At 38.8% G+C, this 25,831-nt stretch overlaps 1 protein-coding gene across 2 annotated transcripts in view; it reads right to left on the bottom strand.

The window, feature by feature from the left end:
- LOC149834557 (phospholipid-transporting ATPase 2-like) overlaps positions 1 to 25,831 on the bottom strand; it is a 220,273-nt gene that overhangs the window by 137,870 nt on the left and 56,572 nt on the right. For both annotated transcript variants that reach the window (XM_090011481.1, XM_090011482.1), the window contains exons 5-8: positions 19,718 to 19,810; positions 19,450 to 19,624; positions 18,132 to 18,298; positions 3,575 to 3,679 (exon numbers count right to left, since the gene is read on the bottom strand). In XM_090011481.1, the coding sequence (XP_089867607.1) occupies positions 3,575 to 3,679; positions 18,132 to 18,298; positions 19,450 to 19,624; positions 19,718 to 19,810 (540 nt within the window). The remainder of the gene's footprint in view (positions 1 to 3,574; positions 3,680 to 18,131; positions 18,299 to 19,449; positions 19,625 to 19,717; positions 19,811 to 25,831) is intronic.

Below are 25,831 nucleotides of genomic sequence, written 5' to 3'. Positions count from 1 at the left end.
TTCCCTTCACCATCTAAACTGGAATATTTCCTAAGCAGCCATTCCCATCTTCTGATCTAGGCATTTTTACAACTCCTTTCTCTTCCTGTTTTGCCTCCCTTGTTTCTTCCTCTTCTTGATCTTCTTCCTCTGTTTTCCCACCTTGCTCTTCTTCACTTCCTTACTCATTTTAATACATGCTCCCCCTTCTCTATTTCATCTTGTTCCCAACTTCTCCCTCTGTTCCTTTTTTTTCTCTTCATTCTTCCCCCAGTACTTTCTTCTTCCATCCTTTCCCTTTGTCTTTCATTCTTCTCTCTTCTCTCTTACCTTCTTCCCTTTCCCTTCTTTCTTTCCTTGCTACCTCCTTTTGTTTTTCTTCTCTCGTCTGACAAGGATCTTTCAGTGTCATGAAATACCAATAGTATGAATTCATTCAATTTTTTTTCCATTAGACCCTCAAATAAAAGCATAAGACATATAATAATCATAAAATTTTATAAAGGATACAATATCATAATTGAAGAAGAAAATAACAAACACAACTGTTATGGTAACCTAATTTAGTGCATGAAAAATCTTCCACGATCATTTATTTAAAAAAAAAATTGCAGTTGGATTAATAAAAAAGTGATTATGCATTTTTTGAAATCTATACATTCTATTATTTAAACTATTGAAAGACTCACAAAAGCATTATGATCCTTTCTAAAATTTTGAATTCTATTTGGTTTGAGACAAATCAAATGAGCCTTCATTTCAAGTACCTATTTTTTCATTATGGTCACTTTGTATCACCAAATGGAAAAAGGGTTTTCTTTTTCAACACAAGAATGTATGCTCTTCAAATACCTTTATCGCCTTTTCTCATAATATCTTTGCAACAAATGGAGAAACGATTTCTTGCTAGGAATCAGATTTTCTTGTTAAATAATAATAAAAGCTCATGAAATTAAAAAAACAGGATGATATTAGTGTTATCTATATAAAATGACAATATATACTTATGTATTTGTGTGCTTATATATATGCATGTACAAAAGTATGTACATGTGTATGTGTATGTATGTATGTCTGTGCCTATGTAATCAACTCTATGACAATCTTCAACGCAAGTCACAACCAGCCCTCCAATGCATGAGCTGACTAACTTGGTAAAGTCCCATATTTGCAATTATGGCATGGCTAACAAGATAATACAGTGTACTGTTCACTAGGGTTGCTTTGGAGTGAGGAAGGAAGAAGGTGAGAATGTCATATACCATTCAAGTATAGACTAGGGGTGCATACACAGAAGGCACACTCTTCAGGCCCATTTCATTCTTTTCTTCCAGCCTCTTATCATTTCAATATTTCTTTCATTAGTTTACACAACAGGAGTATAACTCAAGTTTCAATTAATGAGATCAGGTTCATTATTTTGTTTCTGTTCATCAAGAGTATGAATAAAAAATTCTTAAGGTTTCATTTGCTACTGATTAAGTCAACACAGGAGTTTCCAGCAATCCCAACGAATTGGAAATTTCTACATTATATGACATGCAAAATTGAGAATAGACAAATCCTTTATAGTTGTGGCTAACAAATATATTATGCATGTTACGAACAATCTTTTTTAATGTTTTCTCTCCAACTCAATGTTGTCAAAAAAATGGAGGCGTAGTGAAGTGCTCCACCAAAAATGAAGTGAGGCATAAGCCTCGAGGCGTAAAGTGTAAACCTCAAAAATATATATTTAAAAACTTTAAAAACAATTTTAAAAAAACTAAAAATAAAAATAAATAAAAAATGCTTTATTCGTGAAGCAATGACCAATATAAAATAGGAAATATCAAATAAAGACCGAAAATATGAGAATAACATAAAACAGTAAAAGTAACATTAACGCAATGACTTGATCTAAGTATCTAACAAATAAAATAAGAGTATTCAATGAAAATTTAAGTAACGAAATCACTAACAATCGAATTCCTCAACATCACCATATAATGCACACAAATTCATCCAAGTTCTAAACAAACATTAAGCTAATTTTTTATGCATGCTTGTTTGAAAAAATAGCTCTATCAAGCTACTAAAATCACACATAACAATCCATATCTACACTTAATCTCGCAAACAAAAAAACAAACATTTTCAGTTAACAAAAAATTCTTTTTAATTTCCATGATCTAACAGTCAATTACATGTACATACACAGTCACATGCATATTTGCAAATAATTACACAAATTGAAAGTAACAATTTCTCATATACGATTTTTATATAAACAAACTAACAAAATTGACATATACAATTTTTATATAGTCAATTAATTGCAAAAACAAATATCAGCCATTAAGAAGAAGAAGAAGAAGGGAAGAAAAAAAAGAGGGAAGAAAAAGGATGGAAGAAGGACGGAAAAACAGGAGAAGAAGGAGGAGGGGGAGAAGGAGAAAGGAAGAAGAAGAACTGAAGAAGAAAAGGAAGGAGGGAAGAAGAAGAAAGAAGAGAGGAAGAAGAATAAGAAGGGAAGGAGAAATAAGAAAAGGAGAAAACGGGAGAGAGAGAGGAGGGGGTACATACCTGGTGGCACTCTTCTTCGTCTTATTCTTTCGGCAGGAGAGAGAGAGAGAGAGAGCCCTAACCCATAGGGCCTCTCCCCCCCCCCCCCACCCACCCACCCACCCCTTTTTCTTTTTCTTTTTCTTTTTTTTACGTAGCCCCCATTTGACCCAATCAATTTGAGGTGTGCGACTCAGCCTGAGGTGTGTCTTGCCTTGAGGCGTACGCCTCAAGGCCTATGAGGTTAACGCCTTGGGCCTTTGGAGCTACACATGTGTGCCTCAAGGCCTTGAGGCGAGGTGTGCTTTTTGTGCCTTGAAGCGCGTTTTTAGCAAAACTGCTCCAACTTCTATCTCTGAAATCCTAAGATTTGCTCAAAAAAGATATGCTTGCCGCAGCATCCATCTTGTAACAGCTAACATTGTTGTATAATCAAAGCATTTCAGCACCAAATAATAATGATAATAATAATCATAATTTTATGTGTCCAGTCATTCTCTCATTTGTTCCCAATAAAAATGCCTACAAATTTCACAGAATGTCATCTTCTAAAACAGTCGTTGCATGCATCAGAGTAACTGCTGACTGCTGGTGGCATTTCAGGGAAAGTACAGCAAGTATACAATGCATAGCTTCAGAAAACGACAAAGCTGATTTGCAGAATATCTTTTAGACAGCACATGAATCCATATAAAAACATGAAAGCATCAGCACCAATTTTACAAACACTAATGCATATTTTGAAATATTAAATTTGTTGCTGTAGTGGTACATGTTGATAGTTACAGCAACTTCTTAAATGGAAAATGATGATCAGTGCCATGCAGAAAAATTGCACCAATAACCACAGCACATCCAATCCTCATGACAAGCAATCTTGCCGCAATGGTGCAAGCTTTGGCTATAAACAGAAAGCCACATTCTTTGCACACTCAGATCAGGCCTATGTTTGAAACTTTGAAAGAATGTCAGCAAAGAAACATGCAGAAAGAATGTTAAAACATATTATAAGTATATAATAAGAATTGATGGCATGAAAGGGAAGAGATACCTTTATAGATATTGGAATCATAATTGAACACAAGAGCTCAAAGCGCAATGGTATGACAACAAATTCATACCAGGGTGCATCCCTTGGATACCGAACGTACCATTTCTACATCAAAGAAACAAAGGCTTCACCATTTGTAAATGCTGATACTACTATCAATTTATTTCCAACAAAATTAAAGAGAAGGAAAAAAGCATAGTGTAGTCTTTGGAGGCAAAGAAACAGTTACCACATGAAATGGCCACAAATGAATCAACCCAGTAGTAATAATAAATCCCACATGCACAACAGGAACCACATATTCACATTAATGAGTCAAAACTTTTGCCAATCAAGCCTGACCTGGAAGTAGTTGCAAGAAAATATTGATGTTGGATAAAAAAGGAATCATAAGAAACAACTGGCTAGATGGAGGTACAGATGGTCGAGTACTACGATTTCCTCCAATGAATATGAAATCAAAAAAGGAGTCTGATTCACTTGCTTTTTCTTAGAATTTTAAACAGAATAAGAAATGATCCATAAACACTACATGTCTAGAAAGCCACAATGTTTAGAGGATGGACGAAAACAGTTGTACCCTTTCTAGCCCTCAAGATATTCAACAATGCAACGTTTTACAAATCTAGGGGACCGGCTCTCCTTTCATGTTTATGTATAAGAATAAAACAGGTACAAAAAAATACTCTGAAAAATGAATTGTAAAGTCCACAAATTTTCTGGGTTTATCAAAATTAATACGGGATTATCCCCGGGATTTTGAGAAATTCATCAACCACGAATAAATCGATGAACTTTTGGATGTTAAGAAAGTTTGGAGCTTCAACAAACTCATTCTTGGAACTGGATCTCAATAGGGGATCCACCAGATCGACATCCGAAAAACCCACTTCCAACGGTACATTGACACCAAAGGGATTCGATGAATCTCTTGAGTTAATGTGTTCGAATCCAGTATGGATCCGAACTTGTAAAACTGAATAACAAGAACTCGAATCCATTTAGTGGATCCGGTCCGGGTTCAGAATAATTCAGAGCCGGAACTCTCAATAAAATCTGAAACGCTCAAAACCTGTTAAACATAACTGGATCCATTATATGGATCCAACCTTGAATCAGAATTGGATCCCAATGTGATCCAAGTAGATAGACTTTTCAAAGTCCTGAGATGGATCCAGAAGGTTAGACCTTTTCTCAAACGTGAGAAAAGATAGTAAAAATATATATATATATGCAAATTATACATGTATATATTCAAAATATGTGGATACTTGTGTTTAGATTCAGGATCCAAACAAGACCCAGAATAGAGCTTAGTTGAGAGGATTTGGGATTTGGGTCCGTTCGGATCCAGAAGGTTGAACCAGTTCACGTATGATCGATTGAACTACCTTCTGAACTTTACTAAAGTAATATCCTGGATTCCAGTTGATTAAAAATTTGCTGTTCACTCCTGCCTGTAAGGATTGGTATTGTGCATCTGTCTGGGATCGTCCAGTGGAGATCTCTGCTCGTGGACCTGCTGTTCATCTCCACCTCTTTGTACATTGTCAATCCGGTCATTGTTAGTTGGGAATGTATCCTTCATTGCATTCTTGTTTGATACAAATTTACGTTTACAATATGATGCAGCAGCCATAAGAGTGTGTCTCATATCGTTAGGGTATACTTGGATAACAAGCTTGTATACATTTAAGAAAATGGATATAGTGGTTCTTGTTATTATTTTCACTTGATTTGCACATGGACATAGATGCTTATTTCAACCAAACACCATACTCTCAGGCGCTGCCACTGCTGGAAAGGGTAACAGATGTGGCAGTTCCTTCTACTTAAGCAGTAAACTGTTTTTATTCACATGTCTATGCAGATTTGGTATTCTTGTTGTTATCAAATCAATCGAAATATTATCTACTACCAAAGGCAAACTTATTAAACCGGAAGGAAACCAAGACTTCAATGGTTTCCCCGTTATCTACCTATCAGAGATTAGTTTATGGTTGTAATTTGAAGTTTACACCATAATATTGCTGTAAACATAACAGGGTTGCAGCTGCTCCTACTCAAGCATTAAATGGTCTTTTATTCATACGACTATGAAAGTTTTGTTCCTTTTACTGATTCAATTGGCGTGTCTGCTGTTGCCAATGGTAATCTTATTAAAACAAGGATGAAACAAATAACCCAATGGATTGCCTGTTAGGTACATAGCATAGGTTAACCGGTGTTTATATTGTAAGGACAATGAAAACGTTAGAAATTTTGTTTTAAATGTATTGCAAATGTATCCTATAGTTGTTGACTGCTATATAATGAAAGTCTAGATCTTATTTGAACAGCCATAACAGTGATTGATATAGGTATTTATTCGGTGGAATGGACCTTTGTTTTACCATGTGGTAATTTGTGATTTCCAGTTCAGGATATTTAGTTGCATAATTTCTGATGTTCAAATATATACTTTCTGAAATGTTCAAAATGTCCATTAAGTTGTATATCATTTGGAATGTTCAAATGCGAAAGTGATTGAAGATAGGTGTATATAAATGCACTAAAAAATCTCCGAGATTACACAGCATGATCTCTGAATAAAACAAACAGGTCTCTGCTTGTTTGGCAAGAACTGTCAGCGCACGTCACCATGTGTTGGGACGTTGCACGTATAAAACCTAATGGTATGTTGTAGCAATTTGCTATTAAGAAGAAAAAAATGAATGATGATCTCGTAACTGAGTCTGCGGGTCGGTGTACTGTGGCGCATAAGTGTCAAGTCAGGGTGTTGAGGGTCACACACTAGCCCTCGAAATTATAAAAAGAATACACATGTAAATTTAAACATATATGAATACTTTTGCTTGACTGGTTTAAAGGTATCGGGGCATTTGTGCTTGACGGTTTAAAGGTACCAGAGCACTCTGGGTGAGTCTGCACAATTAAATGGATAAAGATTTGACATTGATACCTATTTAAGATATGAATGGTTGAGGATCTACTACTCCGATGGTATGATTAAAAATTTTTGGGAACTCCAATGTCTTTGAGCTACTGGGTTCAGATCAGGGAAAACCCTGATAAATCAAAAAATACAAATTAATAAGATAGCAACCCACTCATATTCGAGCTTACCTTGGAGAGGATAGGTAGTACACAACTCCGGGGACATGTGCTTTTTGCTTAGAGCGTCAACGGCTAGTTGATCCCCAGTTCTCGGAGTTAGGGGACCCGAATTACCAATTTTGTCTTAGGCGGTAGCTTCAAGTTCTTCAGCAAAAGTTAGGGATGCATCCTATTATTTTGGGCCTTTGGGAGGTTCTCTCGGTTATTCAATCGCTCCCTTAGGATTTCAGTTTGAATTAAACATTCGAGTTAATAAAACATCAATGCATAATAAACCCCCTGAATGTTTTCTTCTGTTACAGTTGTCTTGGCGTGCGAGTGCCAGGGGGATAATTCTAGAGAAACATTAAATTTAACTTCTTATCAATAAGACAAAATATTGTGAGCTTTGTACTTGAACATTTTAACTTGTAAAGTTAATTGAGCATGTAATTAATTATTTAAACATGTGATTATTTATTTGATTAGGTGATGATTCATGATATGCTTTTTCGTGAGTTAGAATTGTGATATGCAATAAGATAGTTTCATGTTACTTATCTCCCCATGCCATGCTTAGTATCATGCTTTATTGCCCATAGTTAATCAAACGCATTACATACTTGTTACATAATACATCTGCAAAACCATAGTATTCTCCTACGCATACTGGTTGTAGTCTGACACAAATTATTTTACTATTTTTCAGGAGAAGAGTAAAAGGTAAATAGCGGTTGCGGGATGGTGTGCGGACCAAGATATATGATCTATTGTGTTTTCGGGATATTGAATTTTAATTTGGTTATTGTTAAATATGTCATTCAGTTACCCCGAACTCAGATCTTATGTTTTAAACTTTTATTAGAAATGAAACGAATGTTAATTGTTTTGATGATTCCTGTAATGTGCCTGAAATGTTTACAACAACAACAACAACTACGCCTTAATCCCAAAACAATTGGGGTCGGCGATATGAACAAAAAAAGAAAATCATTCTGGGTCTCCCACATGAATCCTTCTCCTCCAATCATTTCTATCCAATGCCATATCATCGGTGAGGTTCAAAGCATTTATATCATTTCCTATCATCTCCATCCAAGTCTTCCTAGGCCTACCCCGACCTCTTTTAACTAATATATTTTCCCATTTCTCCATCCTTCTAACTGGAGCATCATTAGGCCTTCGCCGAATATGTCCAAACCATCGTAAACGATTCTCTCTCATCTTATTTTCAATGGGTGCAACACCTACCTTCTTACGTATCTCCTCGTTTCGAATCTTATCTTTTATTGTATTTTCACACATCCATCTAAGCATACGCATCTCAGCTACACTCATTTTTTGAATATGATGTCTCTTGGCAGCCCAACATTCTGTACCATATAGCAAAGCGAGCCTAATAGTCGTCCTATAAAACTTTCCCTTCAACCGCAATGGCATTCTACGATCGCACAACACTCCAGTTGCACTTTTCAATTTCATTCACCCAACCTTTATCCTATGATTTACATCTCCATCAATTTCTCCATACTTTTGAATGATAGATCCCAAATATTTGAAGCAGTCATCCACCGGTATTTCTTGCTCACCAAGCTTCACTACACTCCCATCACTACTTCGTTGCTTACTAAACCGACATTCCATATATTTTGTCTTACTCTTACTCAACTTAAAACCTCTTGCTTCCAATGTCTGTCTCCATAATTCTAACTTAGCATTAACCCCAGCTCTAGACTCATCAATCAAAACAATATCATCAGCAAACAACATACACCACGGCACATTTTCTTGAATTGATCTCGTAAGCTCATCCATCACTATAGCAAATAGGAAAGGGCTTAAAGCAGATCCTTGATGTAACCCAACCGTTATAGGAAAATTGGTTGTCACCCCTCCACAAGTGCGGACATTGGTTACTACTCCTTCATACATATCCTTAATTATACTAATGTACTTGAGAGAAACACATTTCTTCATCATTGTCCACCAGAGAACGTCCCTAGGTACTCTATCGTATGCCTTCTCCAAATCAATATAAACCATATGCAAATCTTTGTTCCTCTCTCTATTTCTCTCAATAAGTTGTCTAAGAAGATGTATAGCTTCCATAGTTAATCTTCCAGGCATAAAACCAAATTGATTCTCCGATATCATGACAACCTTCCTCAACCTAGACTCAATCACCCTCTCCCAAAGTTTCATAGTATGACTCATGAGTTTTATACCACGATAGTTTGTGCAATCTTGTATATCACCCTTATTCTTATATAGAGGCACCAAAGTACTCTTCTTCCACTCATTAGGCATCTTATTTGTCCGCCAAATCTTGTTAAAAAGATTTGTCAACCATTCTAAACCTTTCTCTCCCAAGCATTTCCAAGCCTCAATAGGTATACCATCTGGGCCAACTGCCCTTCTTGATTTCATTTTCTTCAAAGCCTCTGCAATTTCTTTCTTTTGAATCTTTCGCATGAAGTCACGATTCATCTCATGAAAAGGAATGGAGAAGTCTCCAAGATCCTGAGCATGACTTTCATTAAATAGCTTATCAAAATAATCTTTCCATCTCTCCTTAATCTCCTCATCTTTGACTAAAACCCTTTGCATTTCATCTTTGATACATCTAACCATACCCAGATCTCTCGATTTCCTATCTCTCATCTTTGCAAGCCTATAAATATCTTTCTCGACCTCTTTGGTATCCAACTTGTCATAAACCTCCTTATATACCTTATCCCTCGCGTTTCGAACTACTTTTTTAGCTTCTTTCTTTGCTATCATATATTTCTCCAAATTCTCATTATCACGAGTCTTACTTAGATTTCTATAACACTCTCTTTTAACCTTAATAGCTAATTTGACATCCTCGTTCTACCATGATGTATCCTTACCTAGCGATGCACCGCCTTTAGACTCACCCAATACCTCCTTAACCACCTTTCTCATGTCGCCCGCTATCTTATTCCACATTGATTCTGAATCATCCTCGAGACACCAATCAGCTTTCTTAACTACCTGAATCATCCTCGAGACACCAATGTGCCTGAAATGTTTAACCGGGTTAATTTGAATATTTCTGTTATTAAAAAAAATCCTTAAATTTTGGGTTAAATTTCGGGGCGTTACATTCCGCCAGATTTAAATGTAGCACATGGAGAAATCCTTTAGTTACGAAAAACCTTGTATGGCTTAAAACAAGCTCCCAAAGCTTGGTATGATAGGTTCAGTAATGTGATGACACTTCATTTTAAATCTTGTTTACTGATATTGCGTTATTTGTTAAGTCTTTCAATGCATGGATGATGATCTTACTGCTTTACGTAGATGATATGATAATCACAAGAGGTGATATGCAGAAGAGTTAATCATATCAAAGATGTGCTTAAAGACAACTTTGATATGACAGATCTTGGGTTTCTACGATATTTTCTTGGAATAGAAGTAGTTTAATCACCTCGTGGTTATTTTTTGTCACATACTAAGTATGCAGCAGAAATCATTGAACAATCAGGACTCACGGATGAAAAACGGGCTGATACTCCGGAGGTCATAAATGCCAAAATAAAGAAAGATGATGGAGAGACTCTGTAAGATCCAATTCCATACAGACAAATGATTGGGACTTTGTCTTATCTCTCTATTACTCACCTTGATATATCCTATGTTATTCATTCTGTTAATCAATTTCAGCATGCTCCCACTATAGTGCATATGAGTGTTGTAATGAAAATTGTTAGATATATTAAGAAATCCATTAATCATGAATTGTTTTTATCATCTTCTACCTCATTAGAAGTCATTGCATATTCTGATTCTGACTAGAGAAGGAATCTAAATGATAGACGCTCAACCAGTGGTTTATGTGTGTTTGTAGGTGATTCCTTAATTTCATGGCGATGCAAAAAGCAGCAGAAGGTGTCGCTTTTCGCCACTGAAGCTGAGTATCGTGTCATGGCAACAACCACATCGGAGTTAGTATGGTTGCGGCAACTACTAGAGGACCTAGGAATTCACATTGTAGAACCCTCCAGACTATGTTGTGACAACAAGAGTGTGATCTACATGCATTTAATGAGAGGACAAAGCATATTGAAATGGATTGCCACTATATTGGTGAAGAATTTCTGAAAAAGACCATCATATTACCTTACGTTCTCTCGAAATACCAACTAGCGGACTTCTTCACTAAAGCGCTTCCGTCACCTCGATTTCATTTTCTACTTAGCAAACTTGTGATTGTCCCACCATGAGTTTGAGGGGGGTGTTAAGATATATATATTCATATACATATATATCTTAGTAAACCGAAATACCCATCAAGGGTAATTTAGTTTTTGCAATGTAATAGGCGTTAGCCCATTAGGGGCTGATATTTTTGTTTTTCTTTTTGTATTTTATTTTTTGTCTTTTTACTTTTTGTTTTTTTCAAGACTGATGGGACAGCTCAATATAGCTGTTAGAGCTGCCCCAACGGTCACAAATGTGACCGTTGGGTGCAGCCCCAACAGCCATACGGAGTTGCACACTTGTGTCTCCATATGTATTATAAGTAGGCCTATTGAGGCCTTCTATTCCTAACTCATTTTTTATGAGGATCTCTATGCAATAACAAAGTTATTTGACCCTTGTGTGGGTGGTTTTATTATTCAATCAAGTATTCTACTTGATTGAAGTGTTTTCTTGCATGTTTATTGGGTTAAATTCATTTCATTACACCAACAACCCCAAAATTGCCTCAGAATCTCAAAAAACCAAATCAGGTTCTATTTTACTCAAAAGTAAGCAGAAAATCCTTGAACACTTCAAAACTTTCTCAATACAAGTCCAAGTATACAACAACTACGCCTTCATCCCAAAACAATTGGGGTCAGCGATATGAACCAAAAAAGAAATTCATTTTGGGTCTTCCACATGAATCCTTTTCCTCCAATCATTTTTATCCAACGCCATGTCCTCGGTGAGGTTCAAAGCATTCATATCCTTTCCTATCATCTCCATCCAAGTCTTCCTAGGCCTACCCCTACCTCTTTTAACTAATATATTTTCCAAGTATAACGTCCCAAAATTTCAAACTTGCGAACCTTTCAGAAAACAGGCAAGAGACTAGAACTCTTTCCTTCAGAGTTTATTTATAAAATCAACGGAAGACTATTCTTCCGTTAATTCAGAAGGCAAGCTGACAACTTTGGGCACATTAGCTAAAAGAACCAAAACTCACAAAATTCGGATATCCCAAAGAAAATCCGTTACAAACCCAAAGCATCCAGGACGCGAGCTAAGAGCAGAAGAAGAAGTCTTGAAGTCATCTTGCAATCGCGTCATCGCCCGTAGTGTACCTAATCATCACCTGTACCCATAGAATGGGTTAGTTTTGCGAAAAACTAGTAGGTGCACAAGAGAGACTAAAGGAAACTGAATTAAGTACATTTGATTCAGTATGTTGAGCAGTATAAAGCAGATATGTAGTTAAACAGGTAAGCAGTACAACAAGGCAAGCAGTGCAAGCGAGTAAGCAGTGCAAACGCGTAAGCAGTGCAAGCGAGTAAACAGTGCAAACGGGTAAGTAGTGCAACTGTCAAAATGCAGCATACGATTCAATTGACCGTAGGCTATGAACCACAACGTAACTAGCTTGTTCTCGTTTCTAGAACGGGGTTTCCGCATCTAATCATCATCAAGTCATTGTTTGTCGCTCTTACTACTTCTAACAAACGCTTTCTCCTGAACAACCCTTATCTATTCCCATCTCTCAAGGCCTTACGCGACAAACTGTCACTTGTTATGACTCACCTAAGGCGTCATACTTCTCAGAAAAACCCACCCTTCCATAGAAGGTCCAAGACACGATCACTATCTAAAATCGCTAACGATCTGATTCTCACATCTGAGTCTTGCATGTAATCATGCTAAAATAGAAAGACAAACTATAGATTTATAACTGGCTATCTCAAACAATCTCAGAAGATCATCACAGCTCACCATAACTTTTTATGATAAGCAAAAACACAAGATCCACGTCGGATCGCTCGGTCTGGGAGATATACGACCTGACAGGGAATTACCGCCCTAGAGGGTATACCTGGTCTTGGACCATACACTTCTTCACAGGAGTTCAGCGTCTTTGCGAACACCCGTTCGTGGACAGTGTATATCCTCACCGAGATTCTACCGCTCTAGCCGGATTACCCGATCTGGGAAATGTACAACCTCACAAGGAATTACCACCCTAGATGGTATACCTGATCTTGAACCATACACTTCCTCACAGGAGTTCACCGACTTTGCGGCTACCCATTCGTGGACAGTGTACATCCTCACAGAGAATCTACCACTCTAGCGGGGTCACCTGGTCTTGATCATACATACCCTCACAGCGAAACCTTTGGGAAGTCGGTCCCCAACAAATGCCATATCCAATGAAAATCATTGCGATAGATGCATCAACACAAACGACCGCTCTCAAGGTCGATAGCCACTATTATAATCAACAAGATCAACGCCGGATCACCTGGTCAAAGAAATGTATAACCTCACAAGGAATTCCGCCCTAGATGGTATATCTGGTCTTGGACCATACACTTCCTCACAGGAGTTCACCGTCTTTGCAGCTACCCGTTCGTGTACAGACTTTATGTTTCGATATTACTAGCCTGCGGGTACGCGCAGGCAAAACGTAGAAACAACTGAGACTAGTTCGGGCGTCTGTTATTCTATGTATTTTCAATAACCCGAATAGCTAGTTGGGACCGCTTCAAAGGGGACGACTTTAGCCGAGAGAGGATTCCCCAGAGGCTGAAAAGCAGTGCCACGGATGCATCCAACTTCTGCAGAAGTGTTGAGCTAACTATTGTAGCCCCTTTCCCCTAACTCCAATGACTGGGGAGGCCGGATCTTTGCCCGTGGGGTGGTTGTTAACAACCTGTCCATTGGAGTTTTTGTACTGATCTGTCCTCTCCCTTGACAGACAACCAGAAGCGAACGGGTGCGTTAGGGGTTGCTTAACTAACGACCCATTCTATGTTGTGGTCTTTAAACCACTCGAGCATCTTGCCTGTGAAGGCGAATGTGAGGCCATTTATGTGATTACAACAGTTTGCATTTAGCGTTGTTCGAGGTCGCACGACCGTCTCATCCGATCATCGCAGTACTAGACGTGTCGTGCACGACTACAAGTACTCTAGGATAAAGGGGGTATAACTCCTCAATAGAAGCCTCAACAGGAGTGTTTCACAAAGATGTAAAGTTTATCAACTTTACTCTATCTTTTGAAACAGCAGTACCTTGTGTCAACATGATGCATGTGATTATCTCGAATCACATCCGCTATCGGGGTATCTACATGTCTCGCATGACTCGATACCAGCCTCGATAGACGGGATACGGGTTTCTCAACAGAACACCCGCTAAGAAGTTCGCTCGCTCCCGACTAAAGTCTTGTCGCAAGAGGGAGAGTGGTAAATGCTCCTTGCATCCTCCACGAGGATGCCTCAAACGTGTATGCAATGAGCAAAAACCTGAGCGTCATCTGCAATAGCAAAGCAGTAACAACACATATGCAAAAGCAAGAGCCTGGGCGCAAAGCGCGACGACAAAGTAAAAACTGTAGGCAGGAGTGCAACGCAGAACCTTTGCGCGATGCGCAACGGCAAAGTAAAGGTTTGTAAGCAGGAGTGGAACGCAAAACCTTTGCGTGATGCGCGACGGCAAAGTAAAGGTTGTAAGCAGGAGTGCAATGCAAAACCTTTGCACGATACGCGATGGCAAGGTAAAGGACAAGGATCGCGAAACCGCATCCTTGAGTTAAATGCGTACTCATAAATATATATATATATATATATATTTATTTATTTATATTTATTTATTTATTTATTTATTTGTCCTTTTTAGTTAATTGAATTCAATTCAATTGTCCAAGTCTTCTGTGCAATCTTCCCCTACCTTGAGGGGTGACGGTCCTCGTATGCCAGCGGCGTAGGTAAGCACGAGCTCAAGCCATGAAGGGCAAGCAGGATCCACCGTTCAACCTGTGATGCTAAAAAGGTTAGCATGTCAAAATACAAATGAGAAGTGGGTCCGGTAAGACCTGCAGCATTACCGGACCCCGATACAAGGGTAGGCTGGGAGCTCAACTCTCTGCAGGAAGCAGAAGAGCAAGAAAAGCCGCAAGGCTTCCCGCAGGTTGCAGTGCCAGAGGCAGGGGCCTCAGTCCTGCTCAGCAAAAAGCAACAGAGGCCGCAAGGCTTCCTGCAGGTTGCAGTGCCAGAGGCAGGGGCCTCAGCCCTGCTCGGCAAAAAGCAACAGAGGCAGGAAGCAGGGGCTCCCTGTCTGCCAGGACAGAGAAAGGCATGGGAGGGAGCAGAGGCTTACTGCCACAACAAGACAAGGGGAAACCTGTCGGAACACGAATCAAGACAGGGGGTGCAACCCCCTGCAGGAAACGAGACAGACAGGGGCTCTGCCCCTGCCCACAGCATGAACAAGGCAGGGGGCAAAGCCCCTTGCCAAAGAACAAACGAGGTGCAGGGAGCCTTGCCCCCTGCTCGTAAACAGGAAAGCAGGGGGGGCTTTGCCCCCTGCTGGGAAACCAAAGGAGACAGGGGGGGGGGGGGGGGGGGGGGGGGTTCGCCCCCTGCCGGCAAAGCGCAGGATAGCAGGGGGAGCTTCGCCCCCTGCCAGAAAACACAAAAGGGACACGGGGAGAGGAACCCCCTGTCGACAAGACAAATGGCAGGGGGACGGAGCCCCCTACCTACAAAGCGAATGGCAAGGGGACGGAGCCCCCTGCCGGCACAACAAGAAGGGCAGGGGGAAGCGAAGCCCTCCCCTGCCGACCAAGCAAGAACAGGGGGAACGGAACCCCCTGCCGACAAGAGGCGACGACAGGGGGCTCAGCCTCCCTGTCGATCAACCCCTCGCAAAGGAGAAAAAGAAGGGAGAAGGGGTTTACCTCAAAAGACGGCAGCAAAGCGAGAGGGTGACGGGGTCGCACACCGACAGAGGGTGCCGAGGCAGGGAGGAGAACAACAGTGATGCTATCGTCGGCGGCTGCCGTCGTCAAGCGGTCGTAGGAGGTCACCGCTCACAGCAAAAAGAGGGGGAAGAAGGTGGCCGATGGCGGGTCGCCGAAGCCAACTGGGAGGGCGAGATGGCCGACGACGGGAGGCAGAGCAGAGGTCGCACAGAGGATGTCACCGACGATCGATGGTCGCTGGTGTCAGGCGATCGTTGGCACAATCGTCGGTGGTTGGAGAGAAAGGGGAGGAAGTAGTGGGGGTGGCCGAAGCTCGAAGGTCACCAACGGCCCCGATCGTCGATGGCGGCACGGGAGAGACGAAAGGGCGAAAGAGAAACGATGAGATCGAGAACTCTGGCGTCGAGAACAGGAGTTGCCGAGGTTGTCGAAACTCTGAGGCCGTCGGCGACGGCAAGAGAAGGGGGAGAAGGTGGTGGCAACGGTCGCCGGCAGTCGAAGGTCGTTGACGGCTACGATCGTCGACGTCTGCAGCACCCAAGGCAAAGGCGGTGGTCGGCGGCTGCGATTGTTGGCGACTGGAAGGTCGTCGAGGGGTATGTCTGACTCAGAGAGGAGGTGGCCGGACGAAGTTGGTCGTCGGCGTCTCCAATTGCGGACGGCAGCGCGAGAGAGAGACAGAGTAGAGGAGAGAGAAGGGGCGAGGGCTTTTACCCCTCGCCCGAGGCGCCTGCGTCTTTTAAAAGACGCAGGTTCTCAAGGCTTCGAGAACCCGGGTCTGGGTCAGGCTCGGGTCCGGTTCGGGCCCGACATAGTGGACCAAACCCCGACACGTGCAGGGCACGTGTAAGACACACAAAAAAAATTCGGGTTATTACACCAAGTCACCTGAGATTTGATCATACAATCCTAGTTTCTAGTGTTCTAGCTAATGGAAATCACCCAAGGCTAAACAAGTTCAGAATACCTCAGGTCGTCCAAGTAGGAGGTGACATCAGCCTCACTTTTGGCCAAAATGCTTCTTCTCCAATCAATTCTTAGCCCCTTCAATCAGTTGTTTAACCTTCTTTGGCAAAAATTCAAGCTTTTCTATCCCCTGCCTAGCTCTGATACCATCTCAAAAATGATTAGGTGAGAGAGAAAGGAAGGGAGGAACAAAGTCCATTCAGGGGTAACTGTGCTAATCTCATGCAGTAATGCAATGAAATACATAAGTAGGGTTACAATGAGAAGAATAAGAAGAAAAGGACAAAAATGCCCACATAACAAAATTACAATCAAATCAAGCAAATAACAACCAAAAAATTATGTCTATGCCCGTATAAATTTTAACCGCAGCTAGCCAACAACTTTTTTCCTGATTGTCATGCAAGCAACCTACTACGAATTAGAAATTTAGAAGCTATTCCCTAATATTATCTGACAGAAATTAGCCACAGATGTTTTACTCTCATTATTTAACCACAAAATTTGTTTTTCTGTACAAAATCTAAGGTTTGTTTACAAAAAAGTTGTCATCAGCAGAAATGAGCCTAAGGTAACCACAAAATTTATTATATAGTTCATTCTCACATATTGTGCTTTCTGGTTTCTATAATGCTCAACACAATTTAAACACCTAAAATTTCAAGAAACAGAACTAAAATCTTACATGAACTGTTAAAATATATGTAATCATATATACATATATATGTAATCATATATACATATATATGTATTTATCTCATCATACCCGATAAAGGGTATTTTTTGTAATTCTGCCCATTAGGGGCATTTTAGTCTTTTTACATCTTTTTGCATGTATTTTATTTTACATTTTCTTTTTCCTTTTTTTTTTTCATTTATTGTAAAATGCATTTAATGCATTGCATTGGGGGTCCCAACCAAAGGAGTCGTTGGACCCCCAAGGGTCACAAATGTGACCGTTGGGGGCCCAACGAGTCCCCTTTTGGGCCTCCCAATGTTCTCTCTCTCTCTCACTCTTTCTCTCACCCCTTTGTGTATAAATAGAGGGGTATTCCCCCATGTAAGGTATGGCCTTTTAGGCCCTCATTCAATAAAGTTTATGTAACTTATGCGTCTTCGTAGGCTTCTTGTGGTGTCCCTTAGTGGACCATTGTGTTATTCCCCATTATGGAGTTGTGTTTGTCCAATGTTGGACCTTAAGAATGCATTATGCATTCTTGTAATTCATTTTCGCATACTTTCTAACATGAACACCATCGCAACCCTTATTCCCTCAACTAGATGGTAGAATTATTCACTACCATAGTTGTAAGCAGAGTACCATAATCAATTCAGAAAAACAATGCACAAATAGTCATATAGCTTAAGTTGTTAAAAGGAATCCTGTGGATCATCTTAACAACACTGAGCTATTAACCTAGGTATATTAACGTTTAAAATTGGTAACAGGGAACCAAGTATGCATTTACATGTTGATGTATGGATAACTGATCCTTCCATAGGAATATGGATGATGAGTCTAACCTTACGAGCTTCAGTATCCTTCCAAACATTACCAGCTGTTCCAAGAACAAGAACCACCACCAACTGAAACAGAAATATTGCACCCGTCAACTTGTCAATCATTGCATCAACAGCTGTCAATTTTGGTTCGGGGACACCTCTGCTCATTCCCAACTTGGTTTCATTGCCTTCAAAAAGCATCAGAAAATAGTCAATTAGGAAACCGATTAAGATGGAATCCAACACAACTTTTCATATTACACTATTGAGGCACTTGTCCAGCACAGCCCTATGCAATGAATGATAAAAAGGTGTTCGCAAGTTAAATGTAGTTGACACCATCTTATAGAACAAATTGAATTGATGGAAACACAAGGAAAACAAATATTATGGCAAAGGGAGAATCACTGAAACTAATTGAAGCAAATGGGGCTACCCCAAGCACTTGAAAAGCAAAACAAACCACAGGAATGTTCTACCTGCCTAAAGGCATTGCTTCATATTGCAATATATAAATTGTAAAGAATTTAAAAACTGTTAAATAAAAATTGCATTTTACTTGTTCGACATCACTAGTTCCTTATATTTATTGCCTGTTATTTTTTCTTATTAAATTTTCAGCTTGTTTCTTATTTGTTATATCAGAGTTAAAAAAGATATAAACTTTAGTTTGTCCTCAATCTTTGAATGTCAACTACTTTCATTATAGTTTAGTTTTGCAAATCTTTGCTCCATTCAATGTTTTTCCCATTTTCATTTTTTTTAATCTTTTGATATTAGAAAAGGATTTCCCAGAGAAATATTTTTGGGGAACCACCAAAAGAGAAACTTGCTAAACAAGAACACTCCAAGATCAATTCCATAGTGGAAGAAGCAACATCTATAAGGAAATGATGAGATAATTCCTTGATGATGTCTCCTTTTATGTGTTGCAAAAGAAAATTAGGCTAGCTGGTGACAAATTGGCACTTAAATCAAGAAGAAATGGACCCAAGACTTTTATTATTTCCCTTGAAAAGTGCCAGAGTTCACTCGGTTAATAAAATATTGAACAAGGGTCAAACACAAAGCCACATGGTAAATAAGAACAAATTTCGAAAATAGGGAAACAGGATCATAAAGTCATTGTTTATCAAGAACAACACTGCCATGTTTAGCAATTTGAGCAGTGTAGATGACAGATCAACATGCCAAACTGAAGCAGAAATCAGCAAAAGTAACTCGAAAAAAGATAGGTCGTAAAATCTGGCATTCCTAGAAAGCTGATTATGCTAGCAATATACTTGAAATAACATTAGAGGGTATGAAGTTAAAAGAAATGCCGTGTCATAAAACTTGCCTGTGTATACAGCGACTCCACAGGCCCATTCTGTATTTCTCAAATAACATGACTGCAGCAGAGTATTGTTGATTGTTAAGGAGCACAAGTCATTATCAATAAATGGAGGAAACAACCTCAAATTCGCATCAAATCTTCTGATATCCCTGTCAGGAGAAGGACACTCAATGACACCCTAAAAGGAAAGGGAAAAAAATAGTCATCAACAAAAATACATAAGTTACAAGATATTTAATAAGCAAATAAATAAGATGCATTGGCAACTTGCCTTGATTTTGTGCAAAAGGTCAGAAGCAATCCCAGAACATGCAGAAGGTATGACCCTTGTCTTTAGATCCGTTTCACCATCAAGTGCTGCAGTCTGTAAAAGATACACCTATTACTTAATTGTAGCAGGGCCAAGTGCCCAGAGATAAAGTGAAAAACAGAAAAGCACATTAGCCAACACATCCCAAAGCACAGAACATGAACTACGTCCAGTTCCCATATGCTATATGAAAATCTTCAGTCTAGAGTGAACTTTTAATGTCATATCATGATAGGCTTTCAAGAACTTAATAAAGCATCAAACAGTTGTGGTCTGAGAAACCCGTCTTCGAACTAAATTTGACGTATAAAAAGGGGAGTTGACCTTTATATTGTTTTAACTTTTATTCCTATGAAGATTTCTTTTAGAGTGCTTCTCTCATACTCTCTATTGATCATCTTCCTCTCTTGCTTTCATATGGTATCAGAGCCATATGTGAGCCAAAAGAGGACTGAAGGGAAGTAATTTAAAAAGATAAAGACTTCATTCTTGGCCTGCCGGAAGACTGCCTTTTGAAGTTCATGCCTAGTTTTTCTGACATCGGCATTGGCAGTATGACCGGTGGAGTTGTTGTCAATTGAGGTAGGATTGTCACTTTTTTTTATTCTTCGCTTCCCGTTTTGAGAGCCAATCTTTGTGCCGGGGAGAGGGCTTTTGTGACTTCGTCAAGAGTGCATTTCCACTATGTCACATGGGTGCGGGTGTGGGTGCAGGTGCAGGTGCGGCACTCCCAAAAAACCCGGGTGTGGGGGTGCGGCAAATATATATATAAAGTCCAAAAGTTGGACATAAATGACCCTGGGTGCGTTGACTGCACCCAGGGTCAGGTTGACCACATCGAGTGCAGGTGCGGGTGCGGCACCTAGTTGGAGAATCCCTGTGACATATAGGGCCAAAAAAAATTTCTTGGCAAAAAAAAAATTTAAGTCTGAAAAATTGGACCAAAATGACCTTGGGTGCGTTGACTGCACCTAGGGTCGGGTTGACCGCACCCGGTGCCGCACCCGAATCTGTGTCGCGTCGCATCGACATGGGTGCGGCACCCTGCTAGCCGAATCCCTGTGACAGCATTTCCACCATTTTTTTTACCCAAAGAAATGGGTTAAAATCAAAAAAAACATTCAATGGATAAACGTGGAGGGAGCTCAGGACATAGATGAAGAAGACGCCATGTATATTGGAGATAATTTGAATGTCGAAGATGGAAGAAGATAATGATGATGATGATGATTGATGGTATACTTCTCAAAAACTTGGTTATGTATTGTAATTTGTAACTGTAAGTATTCATAAACTCAGTCTTTTTGCTTTTTGATTAATCGTGTGGCATGTTCTTAATTGAAGATATTATTATTTTGCATTGTTCTTGTGAGATTTGATGATTGATGATGTGTTATGCAGCTCATAGAGACATAAATGCTTCACGTGTGATTTTATGGTTGCATTTTGTGCAAATCATTTTTTTGTGTGTTGTGATTTTTTTTAGATTTTTTTCTGATTTTTTGTTTTTTTTTTAGAATTTTTAATTTTTTTTTCAAAATTTACATTTTTTTACGATACGATACTATCTTATTTTGGGCCCGAACAATATGGATTACGATATGATACATACAACCTTGGTTTTGGGTCCGGAGGCTACTTAGATGGTACCAAAAGGCAGCCAAAGAAAGGTAATGCAAGATATGAGAAGAATATTGATGATTGAGAGAAAGAGAGCACAAAAGTTAAAGTTATGGGCTATGGCTTTTAGGTTCTGTGGAGAAAAACATTGCAGTCAATATTCTGAAGTTCTAAAAAACAAAAGATGCTTGGAACTATTTTGAAGAAAATTTATGAAAAAATAAACTGGACTCGTAGATATCAGTTGGGGCAGGATCTCAAGACTCTAAAGCAAGAAAATGAGTCATTGTAGGTGTTCTTGGCTAGATTTCAGCAGTTGTGGGATGCTTAGCCCTGATGTTGCAAAACGCCAAGTGTGCAAAGTGCAAAGAGTGTATAGAATGTAAGAAACTTGAGTATGAGGCAAGAGAACAACAGCAAGTTATTAATCTTCTAATGGTCTTATGTTCTGAGTATGACAGTGTGTATGGTAACGTTCTCCATTGCCATGAACTACCTATTCTGCTTTAGACCCTAACTGAGTTGTTAGTTGAAGAGACCAATAAGTATCTTATTACTCATTCAACATAGGAGACAGTTCTTCTACCAAAATTAGAGTAGTACCAAAATTAAATTTAAATCTTTTAACGGTTTCTCAAATTACGGACTATGGTTGCAAAGTATTATTTTCATCTAATGATTGTCTAATACAGGATCTACAGTCCGAAAAGCTGATTGGGCGAGGCCATAGAAGAGGAAATCTCTATGTCATGGGCAATCTTGAGTTATCAAAACAAACTTTTTGTAATTTTGTGAAAAAGAAAGATATAGAAATTTGGCACAAAAGACTAGGACATCCTAGCATGACCAAATTACACTTATTTTCATTTCTTTCAAATTATAAAGAAAGAGATTTTGTGTGTGAAGATTACATTTTTGGCAAAATGAAGTCTTTGCCCTTTAGACCAAGAGATTTTATAACTAAAAACTCATTTAAATTAGTACATTCGGATGTATGCGGACCGGCTCCAATTGTATCCAAATGAGGTGTATTCTATTATGTTGTGTTTGTAGATGACTATAGTAGACATTCTTGGATATTTTTTCTAAAATAAAAATCGAAAGTAATTGATTGTTTAAAAATTTTCATTGTTATATAAAGAATCAATTTAAAACTAATATTCAAATCTTTAGAACCGATTCTGGAGGAGAATTTGTGTCAAAAGAATTCAAAAATTATCTTGGCCGAAATGGGATTGTTCAGCAAAAATCTTGTCCATACACTCAACAAAATGGACTAGCCGAGAGGAAACATAGACACATTATTGAGACCACTAAAACACTTTTTGTGTCTAAAATTGTTGCAAAAGTTTTTTGGGCCGAAGCCGCCCTTACGGCAGTCTATTTGATAAATAGAATGCCTTCAAAAAATATTGAAAATATCTCTCCTGTTGAAAAAGCTTTTTAAAACGTCTTCCGATTATATAAGGTTAAGGATCTTTGGATGTAAATGCTTTGTCCTTACCTATGTCACACGGACTCGGCTAAGGAGGCACCGCACCCGAGTCGACACGGGTGCGGCTTAGGACACGGCCCGGACTCGGTCAACGAATCGAGGCTGAGTCCGTCCTCGTTTTGGACTCGGTCAATGTTGACCGAGTCTATATTCGTCTATTTTAGGGTGAAAAAACTTTTAAAAAATGAATTTTTGTAAATATATATATATATAAAGAGGCTGCATAATCACAGTGACTATTTACAGTCAGTGACGGTGCACATTCAAAATGACTGTGTTGTGCACAGTCACACACTATTGTGCAATGTGCATAGTCACAATGACTGTGTTGCGCCTGTGCACAGACTGTGTTGTATGCACAGTCACGCACTTTTTTTTAAATAAATAAATAATATATATATATAGTCGAGTCCCCGTGTCCAAAATTTTTAAAATTGCGCTGCACGTGTGTCGCACCCGCACCCATGTGACATAGGTCCTTACTAATAATAATGACAAACTTTCTCCAAAAGCAATCCTTTGTATTTTTTTAGGCTATACGGAAAACCAAAAGGGATATAGATGTTATAATATTGAAAGAAACAGATTGTATGTTTCTCGAAATATCACTTTTCATGAACATAAAATTGGTTTTAGCAAGGAAAAAATCTAAGAAAGTTGTGATTATTCGTTCTTTTTTACCTTGTCAATGAACATAAAAGGTGTGAAAATATTCATGACATGCATGAGAGTGAAAATGAAGATACATAATTCAAATGAGAATGTGAATGGGGGTCTTAATAATATAGACATATCTCACAATAACATACAAACCTATGTTCGACGTACTGAAAATCATCCACCATATGCTTTAGAAAGATATTCTCAAAATCAAGAAGTAGATTTTTCTAGTCATAGAAAATCCATAACAATTTCAAAAGCTCCTAGTAGATTTATATCCTATGATTCCTTTGAACCAAGGTATAGATCTTGCCTAATGGTCATACGTTCATATTCCGAACCAACATCTTATCATAAGGCTAAACATCATCAAGAATGGATTAAGGTCATGAATGATGAATTAGAAGCTTTGAAAAAAGCAAAAACTTAAGAAATCTAAACATTACCTAAAGAAAGAAAAATCATAGGATGTAAATGGGTCTACAAGATAAAAACCAAATGTGATGGAACATTACAACGATACAAAGTCAGGTTAGTAGCCAAGGGATGCAATCAAGAATATGAAATAGGCTACGATGAGACGTTTGCCCCAGTTGCTCGAATGACAACTGTTAGAACTCTCATTACTATAGCATCGATTAAAAAATGGCCTAGATTTCAAATCGATGTAAAGAATGCGTTTTTAAATGGTAATCTGGACGAGAAGGTTTATATAGATCCTCTACCAGGCTTGATTTTAGTACATAGGAAAACTTTGCGGTTGCGCAAAGCCTTGTATAGCTTAAAACAAGCTCCCAAAGCTTGGTATGATAGGTTTAGTAATGTGATGACACAACTTCATTTTAAATCTTGTTTTACTGATAATGCATTATTTGTTAAGTCTTCAAATGCAGGGATGGTAATCTTACTGCTTTACGTAGATGATATGATAATCACAAGAGGTGATAAACAGGGAAGTTAATCATATCAAAGATGTGCTTAAAGATAACTTTGATATGACAGATCTTAGCTTTTTACGATATTTTCTTGGAATAGTAGTCTACTCACCTCGTGGTTATTTTTTGTCACAAACTAAGTACGCAGCAAAGATCATTGAACAATCAGGACTCTCGAATGAAAAATGGGTTGATAGTCCGGAGGTCATAAATGCCAAAATGAATAAAGATGATGGAGAGCCTCTGCAAGATCCAACTCTATACAGACAAATGATTGGAGCTTTGTCTTATCTTTCTATTACTCGCCCTGATGTATCTCATGTTATTCATTCTGTTAGTCAATTTCAGCATGCTCCCACTACAGTACATATGAGTGTTGTAATGAAAATTGTTAGATATATTAAGAAATCCATTAATCATGAATTGTTTTTATCATCCTCTACTTCATTAGATCATTGCATATTCTGATTCTGACTAGAGAAGGGATGTAAATGATAGATGCTCAACCACTGGTTTATGTGTGTTTGTAGGTGATTCCTTAATTTCATGGTGATGCAAGAAGCAGCAGAAGGTGTCGCTTTTCTCCACTGAAGCTGAGTATCGTGTCATGGCAACAACCACATCGAAGTTAGTATGGTTGTGGCAACTACTAGAAGACATGGGAATTCACATTGCAGAACCCTCCAGACTATGTTGTGACAACAAGAGCGCAGTCTACATTGCAAGCAATCATACATTTCATGAGGACAAAACATATTGAAATGGATTGCCACTATGTTCGTGAAGAATTTCTGAAGAAGATCATTACATTCCCTTAAAGTACCAACTAGCGGACTTCTTCACTAAAGCGCTTTAGTCACCTCGATTTCATTTCCTACTTGGCAAACTCTCGGTTATTCCACCATGAGTTTGAGGGGGGGTGTATATATATATATATATATATATATATATATATACAAACACACACGTATGTAAACCAAAATACCCATTAGGGGTATTTCGATCTTTTCACTAAATAGGCGTCGGCCCATTAGGGGCTGATATTTTTATTTTTCTTAGTATTTTATTTTTTTTGTTTTTTTCATGATGGGATAGCTCTATATGGCTGTTGGAGCTGCCCCAACAGCCACATGGGGTTGCCCCCTTTTACCTTCATATGTATTATAAATAGGCCTCTTGTGGCCTTGTATTCTTATCTCTTTTAAGAGTCTTTATGCAATAACAAAGTTATTTGACCCTTGTGTGGGTGGTGTGATTATTCAATCAAGTATTCTACTTAATTGAAGTGTGTTCTTGAATGTTTATTGGATTGAATCCATTTCATTACAACTATATTTGCATGCTCATACTTTGCAAGAATGGAGC

The sequence above is a fragment of the Nuphar pumila genome, chromosome 6 (assembly GCF_984573655.1).
Source record: "Nuphar pumila chromosome 6, dmNupPumi1.hap1.1, whole genome shotgun sequence".
Classification (NCBI taxonomy): Eukaryota; Viridiplantae; Streptophyta; class Magnoliopsida; order Nymphaeales; family Nymphaeaceae; genus Nuphar; species Nuphar pumila.
The sequence above is the reverse complement of the archived record's forward strand: the minus strand, read 5'-3'. Positions and strand labels throughout refer to the sequence as shown.